Source organism: Manis javanica, chromosome X (genome assembly GCF_040802235.1).
Source record: "Manis javanica isolate MJ-LG chromosome X, MJ_LKY, whole genome shotgun sequence".
NCBI classification, from domain to species: Eukaryota; Metazoa; Chordata; class Mammalia; order Pholidota; family Manidae; genus Manis; species Manis javanica.
This window is the reverse complement of record NC_133174.1, coordinates 15,179,134-15,203,289: the sequence shown is the minus strand read 5'-3', so window position 1 is coordinate 15,203,289 and position 24,156 is coordinate 15,179,134. Positions and strand designations below refer to the sequence as shown.

At 44.2% G+C, this 24,156-nt stretch overlaps 2 protein-coding genes and 1 long non-coding RNA gene across 6 annotated transcripts in view; 1 reads left to right on the top strand and 2 right to left on the bottom strand.

Moving 5' to 3' along the window:
- Window positions 1-10,552, bottom strand: part of LOC140847541 (uncharacterized) — an 81,735-nt gene extending 71,183 nt beyond the window's left edge. The window contains exon 1 of the long non-coding RNA XR_012127600.1: window positions 10,378-10,552. This is a non-coding gene — a long non-coding RNA (uncharacterized lncRNA). The remainder of the gene's footprint in view (window positions 1-10,377) is intronic.
- A 154-nt stretch (window positions 10,553-10,706) lies between these two features.
- KLHL34 (kelch like family member 34) lies at window positions 10,707-16,225 on the top strand. Its single transcript, XM_037020530.2, has one exon. It carries the CDS (start codon window positions 11,310-11,312, stop codon window positions 13,308-13,310), a length of 2,001 nt encoding a protein of 666 aa, XP_036876425.1. The 5' UTR covers window positions 10,707-11,309; the 3' UTR covers window positions 13,311-16,225.
- Window positions 14,749-24,156, bottom strand: part of CNKSR2 (connector enhancer of kinase suppressor of Ras 2) — a 250,220-nt gene continuing 240,812 nt past the window's right edge. For all 4 annotated transcript variants that reach the window (XM_017659437.3, XM_017659438.3, XM_017659439.3 and 1 more), the window contains 2 exons: window positions 18,979-19,175; window positions 14,749-16,908 (listed from right to left, as the gene is read on the bottom strand). In XM_017659437.3, coding sequence (XP_017514926.1) covers window positions 16,693-16,908; window positions 18,979-19,175 — 413 coding nt within the window. In that variant the 3' untranslated portion in view covers window positions 14,749-16,692. The remainder of the gene's footprint in view (window positions 16,909-18,978; window positions 19,176-24,156) is intronic.

Sequence of the window (24,156 nt, the reverse complement as noted above, 5' to 3'; positions counted from 1 at the left end):
AAGGTTTATATCTACAAAACTTGAAGATGTTCAGATATAAGCCTTGTGTAAATTTTAAATGTTCCTCCTGTAAAAATGAAGTAAATGTCAACTTAGAAGTTTCTGGCATTGTAACATTTTCTTTGGAGAAATGTTAAGCTTATCATCATCAGAATTCTTGTGAGAAGAAAAAACCCAATTCAGTGCTATTTTTGGAATGCCACTGAGCTGTGGGGGGCTTTTGTCTTCAATAAGTTTGAGGGTGTAACAACCTTGAGAAAGAAACCCTTATGCATATCTCCAGTTAAACACATCACTTCATCATGGAAGAATAAATAGGTTAAATAAACGAAATGCATCAAATAGAAAATTATTTCATACAATCTTAAGACTCAAATCAAAGAAACAGCAGATTCATGAGGGCAGATTTCTGATGAGGGCTGATAAGGGCTGACTAAATGGCTAAAATGGTTTAGAGATTTAAGGTATTATCAAGAGAGGCCACCAAGGAGCTGGAGTGAGTCTCAGAGGCCAGCCCAGGTGTTATCCAACCAGACTGTTGGAGCACGAAGAGCCTCCAGCTGGAGACAGGAAGATGGGAAGTCATTTGCAGGCAGAAGCGAACGGAAGGGAAGGCCTTGGTGGGAAATCTTGGCTTTCCACATAATGGGTGATGAGTTTCCAAGTAAAGGAATAGGCTTTATTTCCTCTTTGGTCGATGAAGCTTGTGTAGCAATCTAGATAACTAGCAGTTTTGGGAAATTTAGTCTTGTTTCTAAATGCATCAAAACCAGGACCCATCTGAATGGCTGGGGGGATGGATTACCTCCCTGCTCGTGGGAGCTGAGAGACATGCTGGCTCAGCAGGTCTAGTTAGCTCAAGACAGGACAGGCTGGTACCCGCTCCTGGGTCTAGAGGCTTCCACTTTCTAACAAGGCCACTTACTCATCCAGGAAGCTTTCACTATGTTACAAAGTTGCATCGACATTCCCTGGTCTCCTGACCCTAGAATATAGCATGTGGAGCAGTACCGGGAGGCCTCTCTCTCCTGGAATGCTGGCCATGGTAAGCAGTGGTGTGATGTGCATTCAAGGGGGATGGCACATGATTTATTACTCCTCCTTCATACATTTTCCCTCCATAAATGCTGTTTTTAATGTGTAACACGTGTCACTAATGGTGTGTGTCCTGACTACAGTCAGAAACCCGATTGTTCTTTCAGATGGTCATCTTACAGATACATTTATTCATACCACAAAGCAAATGGTGCTTATCCAAATCTACGGCGATGCTCCAAGTTCCCATGTAACAGAGCTTGCTTCAGTTTACAGCCAGACTGACATTTCATTTGATGAGTAATCCAAGGAAGGCTGATTAATGATGACCGTGAGAAGGACACAGGAAAGCCTTCAAAGTTTTCTTTCATTTATGAGCACATCCTCAGGCTAATTGCTCACAACTATGATCAACTAAGTTTTCCAGAAGTCTAGTAAAAGAAACTGGCCCCAAATTTCATAACTATACACCTTTCAAATCTTCCTGATTTGTTACTGTAATATCAAGGCAAGATTCTTTGGTATTATTGATTATATTTTTCATTAATTTATCATTTTCTCCCCAATATAAAAGTAATGCTTTTCATTGTGGAGAGTTTGGTGTATGCGAAAAAGCTCAAAGAGAAAAACATATCCCCTGTAATACTCTCCTGGACATAACTATTCTTTTCATTTTAATGTGTGTCCTTCTGGTCTTTTTTTAAATCGATGTGTGTGCAGATTAAGTTAGAATAATAATAACTACCCTTTTGTAACATGATTCCTTCACTTGACAATAATATAATATAGGCATTTTCCCATGTCATGAAATACCGTTCTAAAAATAATCTTAAAGTTGGCCTAGTATTCTATCATTTAGAGCTTTCTTAAATTTCACATATTTGAAAAAAAAATAATGTGATAATGCACGTCCTTGTATGTAAATCTTGCATACTCACCTGATTATTTCCTTAGATTAAAATCCTAGACATAGAAATGGGTAATGAGCATGCCTATGTCTGAGGCAGCCTGATTGTTTCCCGCTTGCAGATGCTTTTCATTGTCTTGGATACTTGAGTTTTTTGCTTTATTTCAAAGTTCAAAAGCTTAAAAAGAAAATATGTCTCAGTGTTGAATGTTTGGTACCATATTTTCCTAGGAGTGTTATCTTTCAATCAGCAGGTTCATTTATTTCTTTATTTCAGGGAGATTTTCTTGTGTAATACTGGTGAACAGACTTTCTTTCCTTAATGGGCTTCTCTATTTCAGGGACATCAACTATCCTTATCATCATTACCTGTCTTCCACATACATTCACTTCTATTTATACATCTTCATCTCTTATCCTTTCATCTGTATTCCTGTGGTAGCTCTATGATTATTAAAAATATATGAGAAAAGTATCTATAGTTTTATAAAAATTAAAAATATAGATGGGAACGAAATTACCTAGTTCATTCAGTTATGATGACTGCTGATATTCTGGCTCATTCCCTTCCAGACTAGTATTTGCATATTCAAATGCTTCTATACATGCTTACCTTTTAACAATGCCTTCTTTCTAATCTAGGGATTCCACTCATGGACTTTATCCCAAGGAACAAATCACACAGCAATGCAAAGAAATCTTCACAGGATGTTCCCTGCACCTTACTTTATAAGAGTGAAAATCTGGAAGTACTCATAGTCTATTAGAAGAGGATCTGTTCAACTTTGCTACATTCACATAATACTATACAAATATTAGAAAGGGTATGTATATCCATATTCCCTTATTTAGGAATATCCCAACATATAATTAAGTGAAAATTATGGCTTCAAAATAGCAAATGTGGTGTGACCCCACTCATGCAAGATTACTTATCCTAAGTCCACATACATATGACTATGTTCCATTCGGTAACCACCACCAGGCAAAACTGCCCAGGGAAAGAGAAAGCTGAAGTGTTCTGAACACTGAAACGGCATATATTTTAGGTTTCTGGGAGCAGTCTGGGAGAGAAGGGAACCATGGGGGCAGGGCCAAAGAGGAGAGGGGAAGGAATCAGAACCAGCAACATGGCACAGTGGCTCCTGGACAGGACGAGCTGGCTGGTGGGCAATTTTAAAAACTGGACTAGGTATGGGTTCTACCTACTCCTCTATGTTTTGCTGCTTCTCTGCGCCCACCCTTCCCAAGTTTTCAGTAAAAGTGTGTTTAGTCCCTCACAGGCTGTGTGAGAAATCAAGGAACAGAATAAAGGCCTAGGGACTATGTTCTACAGGTGGGTGAGTGTAGAGTACAGAGCAAGGAACAACCCCAAGAGGCAAAACGCAACTGAAACGGAGGCGTCAAGGGAGCAGGAAATGGAACAAGCAGTTACTGGGAGAGATGCAAGTCCTTGGAGTTTCTTCATTACTCGGGCGATACTGGGTTTTCCTGCCACCAGTGGACGGGGGATGGCACCCTTTTTACTGAACGTTTAAAGGAAGCTGAAGCCAGGATCATGCTTGTTGCCCCTTAGAATATTTGTGAGTGGCCCTCCTACAGTGTGCAGGCTCTGGAAATACTTTGTCCTCATATTCTCGCAGCGATGTGCTCTTTGCAGGGGGATAGGGCAGGGCGGATCTGACCCCACCATCCTCTGGGAAACCCATCAGGCAGTCCCCATCTAGACCACAGTGACAGTCACTTGGGAGTTGGCACTGGCTCTTCTACTTGTCATCTAATGAGGTAGGAATGGCAAAGACATTGGGAAAAGGAGTGAAGATGGCTGAAATTTCTTGGGAATTTAGAAGGCATACTGAAGCACCAACATGATGTGGAATCCATTAAGGCTTAAGCTCTTCCAGGGCAGGACCTGTGACTGATTTCATCACCACTGTACCCTAAGCACTGAGCACACCTGGACACAATTTTTGATAGATGTTTTTGAATGAATGAGTTGAATGCTACATGACTGGTTCTTGAACTTGAGAGCAGTGCTTCTCAAACCTGAGCATACATCAGAACCCCCTGGAGGGCTTGATAAAACCAAGATGGCTGGGCCCCAGCCCCAGAGTTTTTGATTCTGTAGGTCTGGGACTGGGCCTGAGAATTTGCATCTCTCACAGGTTCCCAGGTGAGCCCGTGCTGCAGGTTAGCTGACCACACTGTGAGTAGCACCGCTTTAGAGTGAGAAACCTCTGGGAAACTTGTTAAACAGGTTGACCCCCTGGCTCTGCGCCTAGAGATTCTGATCCAGTTGAACTGGGGTGAGGCCCAGGAACCTGCATTTTAACAAGCTCTACAGATTCTAACACGGGTTGTCCCCAACCTCCTGGTCAAAATCACAGATGGTTCACGTCTCTTTTACCAGGAAAGTTACCAGAGTGACCGACTGCCTCTTTGGAAACCAAGCCAGGTGCAAAGCTCAGTGGCGGCCAAACCCTGGCAAGGCACATGTGTGAACATGGACGACAACGGGATGTCAAGTGTGACCCACTGTGCAGTGAGGACATGGACACAAGGCCATCTCACATAGGAAGGTGCCAGAAATGTTAGAAGAAAGAAGCTGGGCACAGCTTCAAGCCATGTGAGGTGAGGATGGAAGCTGGGGGTGGGATTAGTGAGCAGCAGCCAGCCTCGGGGTGGGGAGCATGATACCAAAGAACCAACCCAATCCCATATAACAAAGACGTCAGTAGGACATTAGGAGCCAATGGCTCCAAACTGTGGCCTGCTGGGTTTGAAGGAACCCTGCAGTTCACTTTGGTCTCCCTAAGAGCCCGGAGAGCCCAGAGGAACGGAGATGGAGTTGCCCAGTCTTGGCATTAGGCCTTCCTGACTTACAGGCTCCGCTGTGTCCCTTTTGCCCGGGCACACACGTCTGTCCACACAGCACATCTGCTGGGTTCGGTACATGTCTGCAAGCGGATGACAGATGGCCCTTTGTGGACGTAACATGTGCCATCGGCTTCTGGGCAACCTGCTGGCTGTGTGTCTTGGGCTGGGCTCCCCAGAGGCAGGGGGTCCTCCTGAGTTGAGGATCCCTGTGAAAGTCATTTATTAGGAAGTGTTCCCAGAAATGATTGGGCAGGAGGTCAAGCAAGCATGTGACACCAAGCAGGGTCCCACACAAGGTGACTTTGGTTTAATTCTTTACAGGCTGTCTGGAAACAGTTGGGTCACATCTGGGAAAGGGGGCTGCCGGCCTACTCATCTGTTGTTGACCAAGGATGGTCCCAGGAGAAGTAAACTTGTGGGCATCTTTGCTTCTGCTCACACGCACAGGCAAGGTAGGCTCTGGTGGCCCAGAGCTGTCTGCCCACAAAGGGACGGGGTGCTGGGAGGTCTGCACAACTGTGTCACCTTGGACAAGTTCCCTACCTTCTCCAAGCCTCAGGCAACTCTTCTTAGGGCCTGGCACATTCAACTTCCACTTGTATATTTTTTTTCAAGGTTCTAAATTGCTAGAAGGTTCCCATTTATCCTGTGGCTAAATTTCTCTTTGTAACTTCTCATTGCTGGTCCTGGGTCTGCCCTCTGTGGCCACAAAACCCCTCTGTCCCTCTTGCCCTTTACAGGAAGTTGTAAAGAGCTATTTAATCCCCAGAGGGTTCTTTTAGCCTAATAGCTCCAGCTCCTTCACCTGTTCCCTAGATGAGAAAGAATGTTTCTAGACCCCACCTCCTTCTGGCTGGCCTTTTTGGACATCTGAGTGCCTCTTGAAATGTGGCATCCAGATAGGAAATTGGGGCTGCAAGTACCTTCTGACTTCAGTATTCAATCAAATGTGGTTTGGGGAACTCTGTTAGTTACCAAGTCATAGTCTCATGCTTCAGTGATCTGCTGTTGGTATCATCATCTTGTTGGGGGGAAGGACAAGCCCACAGTCTATTGTTGCTAATATGACCAGTCACATGACATGGGGCAGAGGCCACTACTTTATGTCATCTGGGTCTTTGACCTCTGACCTTTTGGAACTAGCGGGTTTCCTTTTTTTTTTTGGAAAATGTTGACATTACACCCAGAACACTGAATCCAGGACGCAGTAGCAGTGATGAATGATTCTCTGTTACAGTGGTGCTCACTCTCTCGTACGTATCAGAATCACTGGGAGGGCTTGTTAAAGCAGATGGCTGGGCTGATTCTCACAGTTTCTGATGCCCTAAGTTTGACATGGGGCCAAGAATTTCCACTTTTTAACAGGTTCGTAGGTGATACTGCATGAAGATCACTGAAAACCACTACTCTGTTAAATTTCCCGGCTGCTTGGGCTCTGGTGCTATCAGTTTCCAGAAGGTTTTAGTCAAGGGACGGAGAAGCAGCAAAAGCTCACATATGTTGCATGTACTTGTGTTAGGAGTAGTCATATATATAATCTAATTTTATTCTTTAAGAGTGCTATGAGTGTAGAGTCATTATCGTCCTTTTAAAAATAATAAAATGACACTCATAGAATTGAAGTCACTGGAAGTCACATGGGGCAGATCTGGAATTGGAGCCCAGGTCTGTATGACCTCAAAGTTGAATCCTTTCCTACTGCCATGCTGCTTGTTAGGCAGGCAGCTGGGCCAGAATGCCAAAATCACTCATGATTACAGCACACACACGTACACACATTCCGCCCCTTCAAATCCTTCTGCTTGAATTGCATGTCACAAACATAAAATATATTTCACATATACAAAAAATGATCTCAGGAGAGGATAAAGATAACGTGGGATTTTTTTTTCCTCTGTCACATGTCTGTTATTGTTTTTAATCATGCTTTCACAGTTATCTTAGTTTATGTGTCAATTTCTAGTAATAGCCTCTCCACAGAGGTTGCCAGAGCCATGTGTTGGAAGGAAACATATAGGGATTAAAAGGAGCCCATAATGATGGATGGTAAACAATTAACCTGCCAAAATAATCCTCACTATCAAACAAGCACATTTTAGAGTTTTGTGGCTTTGAGAAAAGGTTCTCTATGTTATTCTAATACATAGTCTTTTTCTTCCTCAAAAGTGCATTACAATGGATGAATCTTGAAAACATCATGCTAAGTCAAAGTCAGTCACAAAAGACCACATGTTGTAAGATTCCATTTACATGAAATACCCAGAATCCATAGAGATGGGGAGTATATCAGTGGTTGCTTAGGGCTGGGGGGTGGCCGGTGGTATAGAGAGGTGAGAGTTAAAGGGCACAAGGTTTCTTTCTGAGGTGATGAAAGTGCTGCAAAATTAGACTGTGGTGATGTTTGTACAACTCTGTAAATACGCTAAGAATCACTGAATGGCACACTTTAAGTGGTGAATTGTATGGTATGTGGATTATATCTCAATACAGCTGCTACCAAAAAAGCACATTACATTTGCAAAAAAAATTTTAAGTGTCCGTTATACATGGGCATTTGTAGTTTTGGATTTTTTCAACATACACAATTATTTTAGAGGTGAGAGCTATGGAATTTAGGTTTAGCTAGGTAGGGGCAACTCAGGGAAGGTGGAGTGCCATGGCTGACCCTATAGTGCCACCTTGACGTGGGAGGTGAGGAGGGCGCTTGGAGGACTGTGGTGTAGGTTCTGCCACAGGAGGTGCAGGTGTGTGGATGGGAGCGTGGATAGCACATTACAGTACTGACAAGGGCTGGGGGCTTCAGGACACATTGCAGGTCCCAACAGGCATGCCGGAGTACGTAGCTGGGCTTTCAAGCCCAGCCATACAAACTGGGGGGGAAGCGGGGGGGGGCACCTGGAGCCCTGCGTCCTGGTAGGAGGAAGAGCAGTGGGGCTGGTCTGGGAAAGGACTCAGGCTGCAAGGCGGAGCCAGGCTACAACGGGGGTGGGGCCAGAAGTGACAGTCTGGCCTTCCACCTGGACTCCCCAGTTAGCGCCACCCCTGGCCACACACCTGATTCCTAGGGAGGTTGCTCTTGGCCTTACCAGGATGTGCCTTCAACCCCAGCTGTGTGAAGGGAAGAAAGAAAATCAGAGAGAAGGAATTATCCCATACAAGTTCTTCTTAATAACCTTTTACTGGATGGTGACAGGTGGTAACTGCACTTACCATGATGAGCATTTAATAATGTACATAATGGATGAATCACCAAATTGTTAATCTGATACCAATATGACATTGTATCTAAGTTATATTTCAATTTAAAAATGCCCTTTACTTCTCTGAGAACTGATGGTGCCATTCCCTGTATCTGTCCAACTCAACATTACTTATGCCAAAGACCATGATAGGGGCTGGAGAAACAAAGACCAAAAGAAACAGTCCCTGCCTTCCAGAAGTTCAGAGTCTAAAGGGGAGGGGCCGTCTCTTTAGATCATTCTCAACATAATGATCACATCCTATCATATCTGTGACCCACCATGTGTTCAGGTTGCATTGCAGACCCAACTTAGGACCCATATCTACCACAACAGCTAAAAAAGCACACACTGAAATGTTATCTAGCATACTTAATATTGCACAGAAATTAAAATACTGATAATTCCATAAACTTTACTCAAAGGACAAGAATGTTCTTGGATGGGCTGACAGTTACATTTTCTAAACAAGACCTTGTAAACACATACCTAATACGAAAACTTCTTCAGGTAACACAGCTCGTCACATCCTCAATGGCAGAACAAGTTCAGGTGCCCTGTTGGGCCCGCAAGTACTTGTTATGTAAAATTGCACTTCTGATGTTAAGAATTTAAAGTCTTCCTCAGCATCTTTATTCTAAAGTGAGTGTGACATGTTGGATTCAACCGGAATGCTTGGTGATGGACAGACCTGATGGGATGTGATTCGATTTGGGGGTTAAAAATATATGCTATTTAAGAAACTGTACTTCAACTTCAACACTCAAATTTGGTTTAAATAAACTGACTGTGTTGCACTATTTTATTTTTATCATATGCAAGGTCACATAATATAGTGGGGAGGGAGCCCTGGATTCCCATCCAGACTCTGTAATTTAATATCCAAGTCACCCAGACAAACAGTACTCTCTCTGGGGCTCATTTGCCACGTTTAAAAAGAAAAACAAGAAATTGCGATAGGAAAGGGTTTGGTTAAATGATCTCAAATATCCCTCCTAGCAAAATTCTATTAGGTCAAGTAAAGGCTATTTAATTTCACCATTCATATCTGTGCAAAGCACACCAAATTGGTATTTTATTTTTGAATGTTAGGACTAAGAACTTTAGTACTTAAAAAAAAAAAAAGCCAAGCAGCACCCCTTTGAACGTACCTGTAGCTCTAACATCAGGAATTCAAATTGGAGCATTTTTAGCCTGGGAAGTTTAAGCAATCCCTCAACCTGAGCCCTTGCCTGCATTTCATAATTTGGCTAATTTAAGTCATCAAGCAGTTCTATATTTGACAAGAAAGTGAAATCATTTTACCAATATTTTCACGCACCTCAGAAATTACTTCTAATTGGAGACCTGTAAGTACCGTCGGCATACCAGGCAGAAAATGAGGGCATTTTATCCTTCCTTGGACTTTTTTTTTCCCTGTGAAATACAACCCCAACTGTCAGAAGTGCAAGTTACTTTAGATGCCCTCAAAAGGTTCACAGAAAACAGACTACGAGAGGAGTTGCATTAGAAAACAGAAAAATCAATTCTGGATGAAAGCCAAACAGAAGCTTCCAGATTGGCAATAAAGAATAGTTACAGTAATCATTTAGCTATTTAAGAGCAGGACGGAACTGATAGAGAAATGCTTTCCTAAGGTCTCAAGATTGAGGTGGTTTTAGTCATCATTTGTGCGCTGGCTGCACCTTACAAAAATAACTTCATGAGGAGGGTTCCTACGAAAGTCCAGCCTATACCCAGCTTTGCAACTAACTTTACTGCCTTCTATCTCGCGGTGGCATTGAAGGTGCAGCGGGCAGTAATTAGATCAGAGCCTGTTAAGTCAGGGAGAGAAACTGGAATGAATTACTTTCTTAAAGGAAGTCACCTACAATTGCTTTGTCCACTTTGCCAAGGGATGGGCCGGGCAGAGTCCAAGAACACGATGGGAGAACTCACTCGTCTGGGGTCGGGAGTGGGCGTGGAAGCAAATTCCCGCAGGCGGAATGTGAGACCAGCAGCCCGGCAGCCACGAGCTGCCTCCGCAAGGGCGCAGAGTAGGCCCCGCATCTCGCCAGGGTGAGCCCAGATGAGGGGCGTGCTGCGGAGCGCAGCTGGCGGGGAGCCCGGGATTTGCCCGGGCGCGGTTCCCGCCAGTGGCTCCTTTTGAGTGTGGCGGCCTCCTGGGTGTCAGCGCGCAAAACCGCCGCTTAATCCCCGCTCGCGCCCTTTTTAATTAGGCCTCCTTAAAGCAGCAAGTTGCGAGTCAGTCGCTTCTTTCCTAGGCGCTGGGGCACTGGGGAGCCAAACTCAGGCCCCGCGTCTCTCCCCAGACACTACCTGGCGCAGGTTCCCCGGAGACTCGCGCCTCTCTGGCGAGCGCCCTCGGCACCCCTAGCCGGGTCCCTGGTGACCGGTGGCTCGTTGGGTCGCCGGGGTCAGGTCCCAGGCCCAGGTCGCTTCCTCCCGCGCCCCAGCCCTTGGTTCCGGGCTAGTAGCAGGGGCGCGGGGCGGGGTGCGCCGGGCAGGCCGAGGTCGCGCGCTATTCCTGTCGCTGTGAGCTACTGCCATGTTACGTGCGGCGCCCAATCACGCCTCCCACCCGCCGCGCTGACCCGCGCCGCCCTCCCCCTCCCTAATCCCTCAGGCTTTGACTTGATCCTCCGGGAGGAACAAGCTCACCCCCCTGCCCCGTGGCCAGTTGTCCCCGGCCCTCGCGAGTGCCCGCAGAACCTGTCCTCCTCGTTCACCCCCGGGAGGTCAGAGCCCTCGTCCCGCAGTCCCGGGACGCCCCGAGCCCGGCCGCGTCTGCGCCGTCGGAGATCCGGCACCCCCCACCCGGGAATCAGTTCACCCGCAGCCCGGCCCTTGCAGGTGATGGAGCGCGGCCCCCGCGGTCCCTGGCGCGCCGTGTGAGCCCCCCGAACTGGGCCGGGGAGGGGGCTGTGGGCAACGCACTGGCAGCCTTGGCACCTGCCAAAACCAAACCCTGCACCCCTCGGAAGACTCCCAACTCAGTGCCCTCCACTACTGGGAGCTTCTGGAAATGGCTTCCAAACAGGATTTGTTCTGAGAGAGGTGCGGGGAGATCTGTGGACCCGGATTAAGGAGCCCCGGGCTTCAAGCTGAGCAGTGAAACATGGGTCCCCTCTAGGAGCTCTGTGGCTGGCGCGGGGGGCGGGGCTCGGGGACCCCGTGGCCGGCATGCCTCAGGCTGCTTCTGGCTGGCCGTAGGCCCAGCCAGAGCCCGGCAGCCTCCCGCCCTGGACATCATGAGTTACTTCCTGTCTTACTGCAAAGCTCATGGTGGAGCACTGCTCACCGGCTACCAGGCTCTGCGCGCCGAGGGCTTCCTGTGCGACGTGACCCTGGAGGCCGAGGGCAGCGAGTTCCCGGCGCACAAGTCGCTCCTCGCGTGTTCCAGCGACTACTTTAGGGCCCTGTTCAAAAGCCATACCCGGGAATCCCGGGCGCGCGTAATCCACTTACATGTGCCGTCGGCCGCCGGCCTGCAGCGCCTGCTGGACTTCATCTACACAGCCTGGCTGCCGCTCTCCATAGACACGGTGGAGGACACGCTGGAGGCGGCCAGCTACCTGCAGGTCACTGAGGCCCTGGGTCTGTGTGACCGCTACCTGGAGAGCCAGCTGGCCCCGGAGAACTGCTGCTTTGTAGCCAACGTGGCAGCGCGCTTTGGCCTGGTGCACACGCTGGCCATGGCGGAGGGCTGCATCGTGCGCCACCTGCGCGAGCTGCTGATGGAGGGCGCGGGCCCCGCGGGGCTGCTGGAGCTCAACCCCGCGTCGCTGAGGGCCGTGCTCGGTGCCCCCGACGTGGCGCGGGTGCCCGAGGCCCAGCTGCTGGGCCTGACGCTGGCCTGGCTGCGGCAGGAGCCCGAGGCCGAACGTCTGGCCCACTGCGCCGCGCTGCTGGAGCGCGTTCGCTTTGGCCTGGTACCAGCTGACGTGCTGCGGCGCGTGTACTCGGGCTCCGGCCTCGTACTGCCTGCCCGAGTCAAGAGCCTAATCATCCAGGCCCTCAACTATCACACAGCGCCCTCCCGCCAGCCTCTCCTGCAGGGCGAGCAGACCAGCGTCCGGAGTCCCCAGACCCGCATCTTGTTGGTCGGGGGACGCAGGGGACGGAAAATGGTGACAGTGGAGGTGGCAGCCCCGCGGGGAGAAGCCAGGGTCAGGGGCCCCATTGAGGAGCCCGAGGAGGAGGAGGAGGAGGAGGAAGAGGAAGAAGAGGAGGAGGAGGAGCAGGAAGAAGAGCAATTAGAAGAGCAGGAAGAGGAGGAGGAGGAGGAGGAGGAGTGGGAGCTCACCCAGGACGTGGTGGCCTTCGACATGCACAATCACCACTGGCGCAGACTTACGATGCTGCCTGCACCCCTTCTGGGGCACAGCGTGTGCGCTGCGGGCAATTTCCTGTTTGTGCTGGGCGGGGAGAGCCCTTCCGGCGGCGCCTCCGCTCCCCAGGCCGATGGCCCGCGGGATGTCACTGCCCAAGTGCACCGTTACGACCCGCGCTTCCACGCGTGGACGGCAGTGCCAGCTATGCGTGAAGCGCGGGCCCACTTCTGGTGCGGCGCGGTGGGCGAGGGGCTCCTGGCTGTCGGAGGCCTGGGCGCGGGCGGCGAGGCGCTGGCCTCCGTGGAGATGTACGACCTGCGCCGGGACCGCTGGACAGCGGTCGGGGCCTTGCCTCGGGCGCTGCACGGCCACGCGGGGGCCGTTGGGGACCGCGGCATCGTGTACGTCTCTGGGGGCAAGGTGGGGAGAGACGAGGGCAGCGCGAGTAGCCTCCGGGACGTGTACTCCCTGGGCCCCGGGGAGCGCGCATGGAGCAAGAGGGCGCCCATGGGCACGGCCCGTTTCGGGCACCACATGGCTGTGCTGCGCGGCGCGGTGTTCGCCTTTCTGGGGCGCTACGAGCCCTTCTCCGAGATCGAGCGCTACGACCCCGGCACGGACCAGTGGACGCGGCTTAGGCCGCTACCCTACGACCGCTTCTGCTATGGGCTGGCGGTAGTGGAAGAGACCGCGTTGCTGGTGGGGGGCCTCAAGTGGCGGAACTCGCGACAGGTGCCTACCCGCAACGTGGTGGGCTATGACCTCGACCAGGACCGCTGGGAGGACACAGGCTGTGCGCTGCCCTGGGCCTGGAGCGGCTTGCAGTGCGTGGTGTTGCAGCTGGCCGAGGGTGGGGACGAGGAGAGGGAGCGAGAGCTCGGAGAGGCGCTGGATTCAGTGCTGGGCTCAATGGGTTAGTGCACTGTCAGGGCGTCAGAGGAGAAAGACGCGCTAGAGCAGGCTTACAGAGCAACACGTGGGCTTTCCTGAGAATGGGACTCTGGGAGCAGAGTGGCTCTGAAAGGTTAAGCAGGCAAGTGAGGGCTTGGCCAACGAGGTCCATTTGACCTTAAGCTGAAAATGGGAAACAGAAGGGGTCAAATAGAAGGATACACGAATCGGCTTCAGTGAGTTGGGGTTCTAGAAGACTCCTGTTGGGCTAAAGATGGACTTTTGAAAATAAAATATGCCCCATTTTCCATCTTATAATTCGTTTCCCTAGGGGCTAAACAGTGATTATTTTTATGCCAAACAAACAAAAAAGGCCAATCTATCCAATAAGTTATATACAAAACCCTGAAAATTGTTAGCTATAAAGACTGTAATAAATAGCCCAAGAAGATGGTATTAGCTGTAAAAATAGTGAAGCGAAGTGCTTTGGTTAAATAGCATGAGATCATTGTAAGAAGTGATTTTATGATCCAGAACCATGGTTACAGTTCTGCTTTGATGGTTTAATATAAATATGTAGCTGAGAGGAAAAAGATCTCTAAGAAAGCACCTCTATTTTTTTTTTTGAGTAAGTGTACTAGGTTAAGCTTTTCTGTCCCTCGTCCATACCCCTAGTCTGTTTTTGCCTTGGCTTTAGGGTGGCTCACTGATTTTACAATTTATCTCAGCAACCCTTAGTTAGCCATAATAATCAGGGTCCTCACATTAAGTGCAACAACTAACAACAACAAGAAACAGTTTAATTCTTTCATCCTCTTTAAATGTTCATTCTGCACTCATGACGTAGGTTATATTTGTAAAAAAAAAATTAATTTTTGGTGGTGGTTCCTCCCGCCCCCTCCCCCTGCAACTTCCCAGAAGAATCACAGAGAAATGAAAGAGGAGTAGGTTAAATTTTAAAGTTGTGTCAAATAAACAGGAAACCGGCTTGCTCTGGCAGGGTCTCGGAAAAGATGCTTGTATACAGTGAACAGGTGCATCTTCTGGCGTGTACCACCAGGGAGTGGCCAAGTCAGAACTCCTAACTGTGGAGGGCAAAAGGGGGGAAGGGGATGGTAGCTGTGTGATTAGGTCACAAAGAAATGGGGTAAGGATTCTGCATGAATAAAGTCGGTGATTTATAAGGATTCATTAAGAGCTGAATTTATTTGACTTCAGTTTACAGTGCTGCCTCTCTCCTAGATTTGAAACTAATGCAATAAAATGTACAGATATATAGTGTTAAAAGGTCTCTTTCATGCTAGGCTAGCCACGAGTCTTTTAAAATTCATTATTTTAATTTTTACCATTTAAAACAACAGAGCTGACTTTACAAAAGTAAAAGCTGCTTAGTAGTAACACAGCTAGTCTTTCCATCAACTGCTCCCTGTTTACAGGGCACAACCTGGCCACTGTATCCATGACATGTCCATTAGGTACATATATTTTTAAGTGAATGTACACATTGGTCTAGTAAACATCAATAAATCTAAACACCTGTAACAAGCACACTTCATTTTAGGACAAGAGGTTTTGTTTTGTTTTTTTACATATACAAAATCCCACAAATTTAATGTGCATCAATATCCATGCAGTAAATAAATGTTTTTACAAATAGGTTTTTTTAAATGATAAAAATATTACACTGGACCCAAAATTCCATACAAACATTAATACATGATTTCTCATCCATTTTGACTAAATATAGGATTACTGAAAATGTGCTGTAGAAAGGCCACTCTCCTGTACAGTTGTGCAAAGTCTGCGAAATGACAGTGATTCAATGGTGGTTTCAAAAGCAAAGAAAAAGATCCCCATTGTGGGGTTTTTACCTTCTCCTCTACAGCAAAAATATTCACTGGCATATATCTGAACTCTTAGAGATGAAAGTACATTCACTGAGCTGTACAGGCAACAGTATAAAGCTGATTAGAAGTAGGTTTTAGGATATAGAATAGTAAAGGAGGGTCCTTTCCTCCAAAAAAAAAAAACAAAACAGCAAATTGTGACTTGGACGTTATGCAGCCAGACACTAAAAAGCAGCACAGTCATTATCATGCTGTGATCAGTTTCAAAAACGAGATGCTTATAAATGGAAATATACCAAGAGGCCTTTTTCATAGACTTCATCAAGTCTATAGAATAATTCATGAAGCTAGGAAAAACCTATACATGGTTTCTCTCGTATATTCGATGTATTCTATCTCTGAATGACCATCATTCTCTTGCTCCTCTGGAGAGAGGTACATTTTTATTTTTCAACATTGTTTTCTATATTAAAACACATCAGCCTGTAACTAAACATATTTTACTTCCCGGCCTGAAGTATTAATTACATACATTTAATTAATGGACTAGGGTGGGGGGAGGAGTGGAAACTAACTGGAAAGTGGATTCACTTCAGTGTATACCTTGTTTTTTAGGAATTGGCATTTAAAAACATGAGTTTGGGCTGAAATTATATATATATGTGTATATATGTGTGTGTGTGTATATATATATAATATATATATAATATATATTATATATATATACAACTGGTAGCTGCCTTTCTGGGTGAATTAAGTGTATTTTAAAAAATCCACTCTCAAATTCCTCTGTACACAATCAGCATTTCGTCACTACAAAAATAAAGGAGGATTTAAACCAAGAAAATAAAGCAGCTCTATCTTCAATTTTGGTCTGAGTTACAAAAACATTTTACAAAGCTTTGCCCTGATACACCATTAAGTGTCCCCATAGATTTGTAATAGAATTTCCATTAACTGGCTTTCACAAGTTAATAGACTATTAAGATGAATATTAGATACCTGAACTTTTCTTGTGTTTGATGCTCTTCTGTTTTGCTCAACTCTGTGTGCGCATCTACATTTCACAAAAATAAAACTACAGCATTAAACTTTGTGCAATGTTTAAGAAAATTCTTAGAACATTTTAATAAATATAAAAAAGGTTTAAATTCTTTCCCACCCACAAGGATGTCTGCACCTGAAAAACTGTGATTTACTTTTGAAGTCTTGTTTATACAAAATTAACTTAAAGGGAGAAAAGATGACCTCAGATAGAAAACTGCCTTTTTGTGTTTTTACTACTTGAAGACCACCTGTCTTCAGAGTTGTTTGCAAAAGTTAATTTTAAGTCATTGAAGTTGATTTTGCACACGGTAAACATAAGCTGAGCACTAACTGCATATAAAATATACAAATGCTCATTAAAGACAGTGGTATTATTACCATATATGATTTGTTTCATCTAGTTTGATAACATTAAAGTGTAGCTTGTCAAGTGTCCCACACACTGATATAAAAACTACGTTATATATTTGTTCAAAGTACCAGAAGGTATCAGGTGGCCAGAGGGCAGAAAACACTTACACGTGAGTTTCAATATATGAATGAGTGTGTGTTAGAGAGGAAGTGATTACATCTACTTCAGAGGAAATACTTAGTGGGTCATTCGAGGTGGTGTTTTGACAGATATCCAAGAAAAGATCGAGGTACATCTGCTTCCACTGTTGGAATTCTTTAGATGTCAAGTCTGGATTGTCTAGGACTTTATCAATAATGGCTACTTCCCCTTCTCTGGCCTGAAAAGCAAAAGGATACAACAGTTAAGATGGGGGCAGCCTTTCATTCAAGTTTAAAGTAAAATGTTAATAGGAAAAATATTAAGAAGCCCCTAAGAAACGGCTCTGATAAACTCGGCTATTTAGACTCAGATCATAGTGCACTTTGCTCTACACGCAAGGCATGCAACATATTGCCCACTCTGTGTGGTTTTTCTCTTGGCTTGTTCTGTTTCCAATCTCTGCCTTTGGAGAACTTCCTCATTCTTTAAGATCCAGTTCAAATGCCTCTCATTACTTGAAGCCTTCCTTTAACAATCGATAAAAACGTTTTCTTTCTCACTTATGTCCCCATAACAGTTTATCACTGCCATTGAGTGCAGCCTTACCACATTCTGTGTAAGTTACTTTTGCACTGTCCTGTCTCTCCTGCTAGATGGTCAGCTCCTCATGCTTCCATGAGAGAGTGAGCATGGCCCTCCTGTCACCACAAATACATAATTCTTCCTGTGTGAATGTTATGGCTCGCTTCCTGTAGCACTGGGGGCCTGCAATAAAAAATGGCCCTCCCTTCCACACTGGAGGTCTGCTTTCACTCTGGGGTGATTCACCACAGCACACCCTCCTCAGGTGGGAGGTGGGGCAGGGGAGGAGGGGGTAAGACAGTCTGAGATACTAAATCCTGTCTCTTACAGGCTCAAGGAAGGGGCAGGGAAATCTTTGGAATGTTCTGCTCAAAGTGGGAAGGAACGGATTGGGCTAGCCAGAGTTGGGAGGGAAGACAGCAATGTGCCTAAGCAGCTGTGCTGGTCCTGGGGGCCACATGAAGACAGCAGGCCTGGGACTGAGGATGCCGGGACCCAGGATGGTGGCAGTTGCCTGTGCCTGAGGGGCCTGTTATAGTGCCCGGAAGTTGCTTGGGCAGTTGTCCTTCCCTAATGGGAGATTTCCAGTCCCTATCAGTTCCCACACTGAAAAGTACAGGGATCTGTAGTTCATTTTACCAGCAAGGGGCATTTCTTTACAGTGGCACTTCATCATCTTTGACCCAGAGTGGAGCACAGGGTCACATACCTGGTGATCCATCAATACTCAGTGAACCGAACACTGGCAGGAGCTCATATTCTTTGCTACTGGAAGAAAACGCTTTGGGTAATTTACAGAGCATTAAAGCCAGGGGCAAGGGGCTGAAAGAGAAAGGGGCAGGAGCAGGTCTCTAAAATACACTGGTGAGACTGACTAGCTTCAAAAGGCTCTGCCTACTTTTGCAACCAGGCAGTTTCCACCCGACTGGGGGTGAGAGTCTGCGGGGCTGTGAGGATATGTTTGGAGCAGGGCTGGTCTGCATAATTATTCTTATGAGTATTCTAGCTCTTCTTAAAGTTCTGGTCTTGGTTACCAATAGGCCATTAAGTTGTCCCAATGATTTGCATTAGTATTTGCATGAATACCCATCAAAAGCTAATTGACTGAAAACTTGGCCGCTTGCTACTGGAAATTGTTTCAAATCATTCATTTTCTATTTTGTTTATCGCTTTGGTACTCACTTATGTTCCAAAATTACAAAACCTCAACCAAGCAGACTATGGATCTGAAAGACTTCCCAAAGGAACCCTTTTGACCTTTTGTCTCCTGAAATCACTGCTTCACCTTCTCTGTAAGTTCTTTTATGTTTTTGATCTTTCAAGGGGGCAGGGCCTGTTTGGGGTAGAGTGTTCTTCAAATAACTACATTAATAACTATATGGCTTATCTTAGAAAAATGAAAGACTGAGGAATAACACCAGCTCTGCATTTCTGGGAAAAAAAATTACATCCTGTTTTCTCCTAGAATGAAGTGACTTAACATTTAGTCAGTGCTTTAAGATGTTAATGAAAGGTTAAAATTATTTCTATTTTACCAATACACTTATTGTGCTATAGGAACAGCTCAGCTTCAGGTTCTTCTTGCTTACCTGTACCCCCACCTCAACTTCCCCAGCCCCCCAGCCTTCCCCATGTAGGATTTTTCCAGTTAGAGTACCTGGTAATCCACTTTGTGTTCAGGAGTGAATCTCTTGAAAGGAATTTCTCCCTCCATTTCATATCTTACCTTTAAAGTGCTTTTGAGAATTCTTAGCCTGTGTAGTTTTTCATTCATCACAGGGTCATTACACCTCTTTATAAAGGACAGCTTGTATTCCATCTTGGTTGAAATGCGGTGTTCTCCCAGTGGTGACAGACTGGCTTGCTCCAGTGCCCTGTATAAATCTTGCAATGAATCTCCTAACTTCTCTTCCCTACTTTCACCTGCAATGTCCAAAAAAAGAGACATATGAATCTGGTTGTAAGAAATAGTTATTTAACACTCCAAAAATTTACTAAAAAAATCCTAAAAACAAAAACAAACAAACAAAAAAACCCCCAACATACCCATAGCTCTTAGTTATATTGGGTAAGATTTTTAGAATGATCAAATAATAGGATACTTTAACAAAATATTCTCTTAACAGCAAATCACCATACATGTCTTGAGTCCATTCGGTTCAAATAATTAGAGTACAAAAGGTACACAACACAGAAACATTCCTGCACATAATTTAACATTTTAAACATGCATGTATATCCCTTATTATTATTACTGGTAAGGATAGAAATGCCGACTAATAGAGCTCTCCTGGTTTGGCAATACTGAATGAACTGATTTTCAAATTTTTCCAGACTCCATGATGAAATGGCATTCATTGGAGTTTACATGATTATAAAAATCTTCTAATAGTGTGCCACACAGGATTATTAGGTTTCATGTGACTGCCATAATAATGCCTGCCACATTGTAAATACAGTAAATAAATCAATTGTCAAAAATAATGCCTTAATTAAAATGAAATGGGAATATGTTTATATACATATGTAAGGAAAAATCTGGCACACCCTAAGAGAAGCTACCTAGCATTTGTAAGACCTGGGAAGAAAATATTACAATTAAGTATTTTTAAGAAGAAAATTAGAGACTGGTTCAGGAAAGGAACTTAGATCTATCTGAACAAATCAAACTCTCATCTTGTTCTTTAACTGTCTGCATCCTGATGTTGTATCTTTCTCAATAATGACAAACAAAGACAAATTCAGATTTTGCTTAGAGTGGTAGATAAGATTAGGGCTATTAATACGTTTTCTTTGATAGAGAGCCAGAGTACTATTTGAGGAATACTAATTATATTGGCCCAAGGAGTAAATTTAGAATGTTATTCATTCCACCATGGTCCATATGAATATTTTAAACTTCTGACATTGTTAAAAAGACTCCCTAATTGGTAGTAACTGTAGTTAACATTTGTGTGTACCAGGCAGTAGGGTAAATGCTTACCATGATCTAATTTAATGCTCACAATAATACTGAAAGCAGATCTATTTGATTTTCATTTCATAGCAGGTAAGTACTTTGCTCAAGGTCATACTTAGCAAATGGTGGAGCTAGAATTCCAACTGGATAATCTAGCTCCAGAATCCATGATTTTAACAAGAATTCTGTACTGCCAGTTTGGTCAGTAATCATTCCAACTGTGTGCTTAACAGTAGGTGTTAATGAATTTGTGAGGCTCCCTTAAAATGCAGCATTCTAAAGATTTTTTAAAGAGTATGTCTCAAACGGCCAAAAAAGCCAACATACACAATACCTTAACTTGAGGGGATCACCTTTTGGATTAAAAGTAGCTTCATTAGGTTTTCATATTCAATTTTCAACTGCTGCTGAGGTTAGCAATACCTAATAGTAGGCATGATTATTGAGTCCCTCCATTAGAAAGTTCTGTGTTACCATCAGCATATGCTATCCCTAATTCCTCTATAATTAATGTATATCTTCCTAATCATATATCTAAGTTAGAACTGTAATCTAAAAATACAAAAATCCATTTAAAAAACAGCTTTATAAATCTCTGTTGGCTCTTCTTTGAATGTTTATAACATGTAGAGGATTTTGAGGGATGGCTGGATGGAGGACTGCAAAAAGGAGACACTACTTCATGGGTTAAGAGCAAGAATAAAATGAGTTAGGGAATTGTTAACTGAGAATGCTTTGGGGCCAGGAAAGCACATCATAAGGTCATTCTTAGTAACTAAATGGAGTTGTAAAAACAAGGATACATTTGAACAGCATAATTCCATTTTATAAAATCATGGGACAGGAAAGGACCCTGAGTTATTTAAGTAATCAGCATTCTTTTTGCCTCAGGGCAAGATTGCATCTAAAGCCAAATGTAATTTCATAGAGCAGGGGTGGGGGAGGAGAGCGCATGGAAGGCCTAACAGATATGAATTCGAGTGGTTAAGGTATCAGGTGGCCTAAGGTGTTATTAGTTGTTCAGTTCTTGAAAGATGAGGAAAATAAGGGGTTCAGAGAATAGTTTTAGGATTTAATCAAGACATAAGAATGTTTACATAGTAAATTTTTATTTTTAGACAACCTTCTTCCATATTACCTAACAGTGCAGGATTATATATTTTGTTTAAAAAATATTCTTACCCAGTTTTCTTCCTCCCCAATTCTTAAAGTTTGTCGAATACTGGGTAGGATGACTGATTTTTTAAAATAAAATTTCAATGTAGTGTTATCTTAGGAAGGATAAGTAAAGATGTAATATAACAAGGACAAACATAGCTATTAATAAATAAAAATGGAAATTTTTTCCTTTTTGCTGTTAAGGGGGAAAAAAGCATTCAAGCAAAGGACAACGTAATTCTACAAAGAATGTGATTTGGCAGCTGTAAGAATTGAGCATGGATTTATCTTTGGGCAGCACATTTGAACAAGGAATCACAATGAGACGGAACACAGAAACATTTCCAAGTATAGTAATGGAGTCGTGTGGCTCCTATTAGAGATAAGTAAGGCTCCCCTCCCCGCAGCCCATGCACAGCATACACATATCCAACACCACGAGACATAGCAGTGGGATGAGGAAGGATGAGGGACTGAGATGCCAGGCTACCACAAAATGCCACCAATTACTTAACATTTTAAGACCAGACAAAGAGTCCTTTTATTTTCAAAGGATGGGGTGAGGGGCAGAGTCACATTATAAATCTGATTCACTGGGCTAAACAGTCAAAACAACACAGAACTCAACATTCAAGACAAAAACAGACCTTTATTTTCTTTTATAATTTTCAATTGGTTTCCTTGATTTTATTTTCTCAGATGAATACCAATTAAAGTCAACTGGGGCTACTGTTGCAACTGAAAATACGAAAGCACCTTCATTTTCTTCTCTTTTTGCCCTCTTCTTCTTTGTCTCCTTCTCACTTCTCTTCTGGTTTCTCTTTTTTAAACCCTTGCTTTTCTTCTTCTAGAAGCGGCTCTTTGGCAGAGGAGGCAAGCACTTGGTGAGGTCTGCTTCCTGATTGGAGCACTGGCAGGAAACCACCTCTTTTGCAATTTGAATGAGTGTTTTCTGAAAGCTGGCAAAGTGTAGAAGACCACGTACAAACCCCAGAGCATACAGTGGAACCTTCTGAGATTCCTAATGAGGAAGTGTACCACTGCTACAATGAAAGTTTAATTTGTAACTATTTATTCAGGATTTCTGGGCCTATGCAGGAATAAATTCCCTCCCAAATTATATTTATGTTTACAACATGTAAATGACTCCTGTGTCATATGATGTAATTTTCTATTCCAATTTTATTAAAGCAAAGAGAACCTATAAAGTTCTCTTTCCTATATAAAATGTCACTGACTGACAGATTTGAGGATCACAATGAAGTTGTTGATGGATTAATTTGTATTCTGTGCCAAAGGAGGGTCATTCCTGGCTGTTTTATACTGGGTGGGGGTGAAAGAAAAGCCTCTCTATTGTCTCATTTATACTCTAGCTGCATTATGAAGTACTGGGACTCCAGGAATATGGTATCACAGCAGTTCAGTGTTTGGTTCTTTCAGGTTGCATGTGACCTCCAAGTGGTGATAAAGGAAAGCTCAAGGATAAAGATTAGCTAATGCAAAATAATAGTTTGTTGGAAGGTTCCTGCAAATGGCTTAGCAACAGATGATAATGCACTTCTCAAATGCTGAAAGGTTGACATATTTACTTACATTTACGCTTAGTGGTTTCCAAACTTTTCTGATTGTGCACCCTTACCAGTTCAAACAGTTCTGTTGTCGATGACTCATATATATGTAAATACTCTATATTAATAGATGGGCATGTTATAAAATAGCCACAGAAAAGTAATTCAAAAGGATAAGATATAAAACCTGAGGAGAAATTCCACTGGTTTTCCTTCCTGTACGTCAGTAGTAGCCTCATGTGTACCCTCCTTCAGAGACTGAGGCTGAGACTTTTCGAGTGGAGTATGCCTGGCTTTCGTTTGCATTTCCCAGTCTTCTACCTGCTACGTACCTCATGCACCCAATGTTTCAGTGGAGTGATGGTCTACTTTGTACACACAGTACTCCAAAGAGAGCTCCCTATCAGGTAATTTTTACAGTCTATTGTGTAATTTCTTTCATGTCTCTTTGGTGAAAATTAAGAGAGCAGAATACAGACTTGGAGACCTAAAATTTCCTTCTGGTGTCCTCTCCATTTCCCCACCCCTGCCATGACAATGTTGAAGGAGAGTAAAAAATGAAAACAAAACAAAACAAAACAAGTATACCAACTGGGCTCTTAAAGAAGCAAGCCAACGATGGATAATCAGTTCTGGTACATGTTTTGGAAGGGAACTGTGCACTTTTAAAATTGGACCGTGATGTCCTTATGGTAACAGTTGTTCCTTCCACGATGCAGCTGGGTAATGAGCACAGATAGCTGGGAAAGGCTAAGTCACAAGTGGAGAGAAGGCTGGACATAGTAGCATTAGTCACCAGTCAAATGTGAGAGGCATTTGTTCTTGTCCAGCCGCAGTGTGCTCTAAGGCTTCCAGGCTACTGGCATCACGTAGGTGGGGCAAGGTTCTTGTTATGAAGGGTGATTAACATTTGCATTAAGACACAGGAATATTTTCTGTGAATACTAATTTTCTAGTACACCATATTAAACAGCTTATTTATATGTAAAGTGACAAACTTTCAATGGTTTTAACACACATGGGTTTACTGTTCATAGGTTTTATGCTAAATATGATTATGTGTTCAGGAGTTCACACTATAATTTGGATTGTTTCATAATTGCATATTAGCTCTCCTAGTCTATACTTTTATATAAGTCAACTAACTATGCCTAGCATTGTAAAACTACACCAGAAAAAAAGCAGATTTTAAAAGCTAGCTTTTACTCATTATTCTATA

Excerpts from the sequence above, each read along its gene's own strand:
- KLHL34 (XM_037020530.2), top strand. The coding sequence starts at position 11,310 with ATGAGTTACTTCCTGTCTTACTGCAAAGCTCATGGTGGAGCACTGCTC.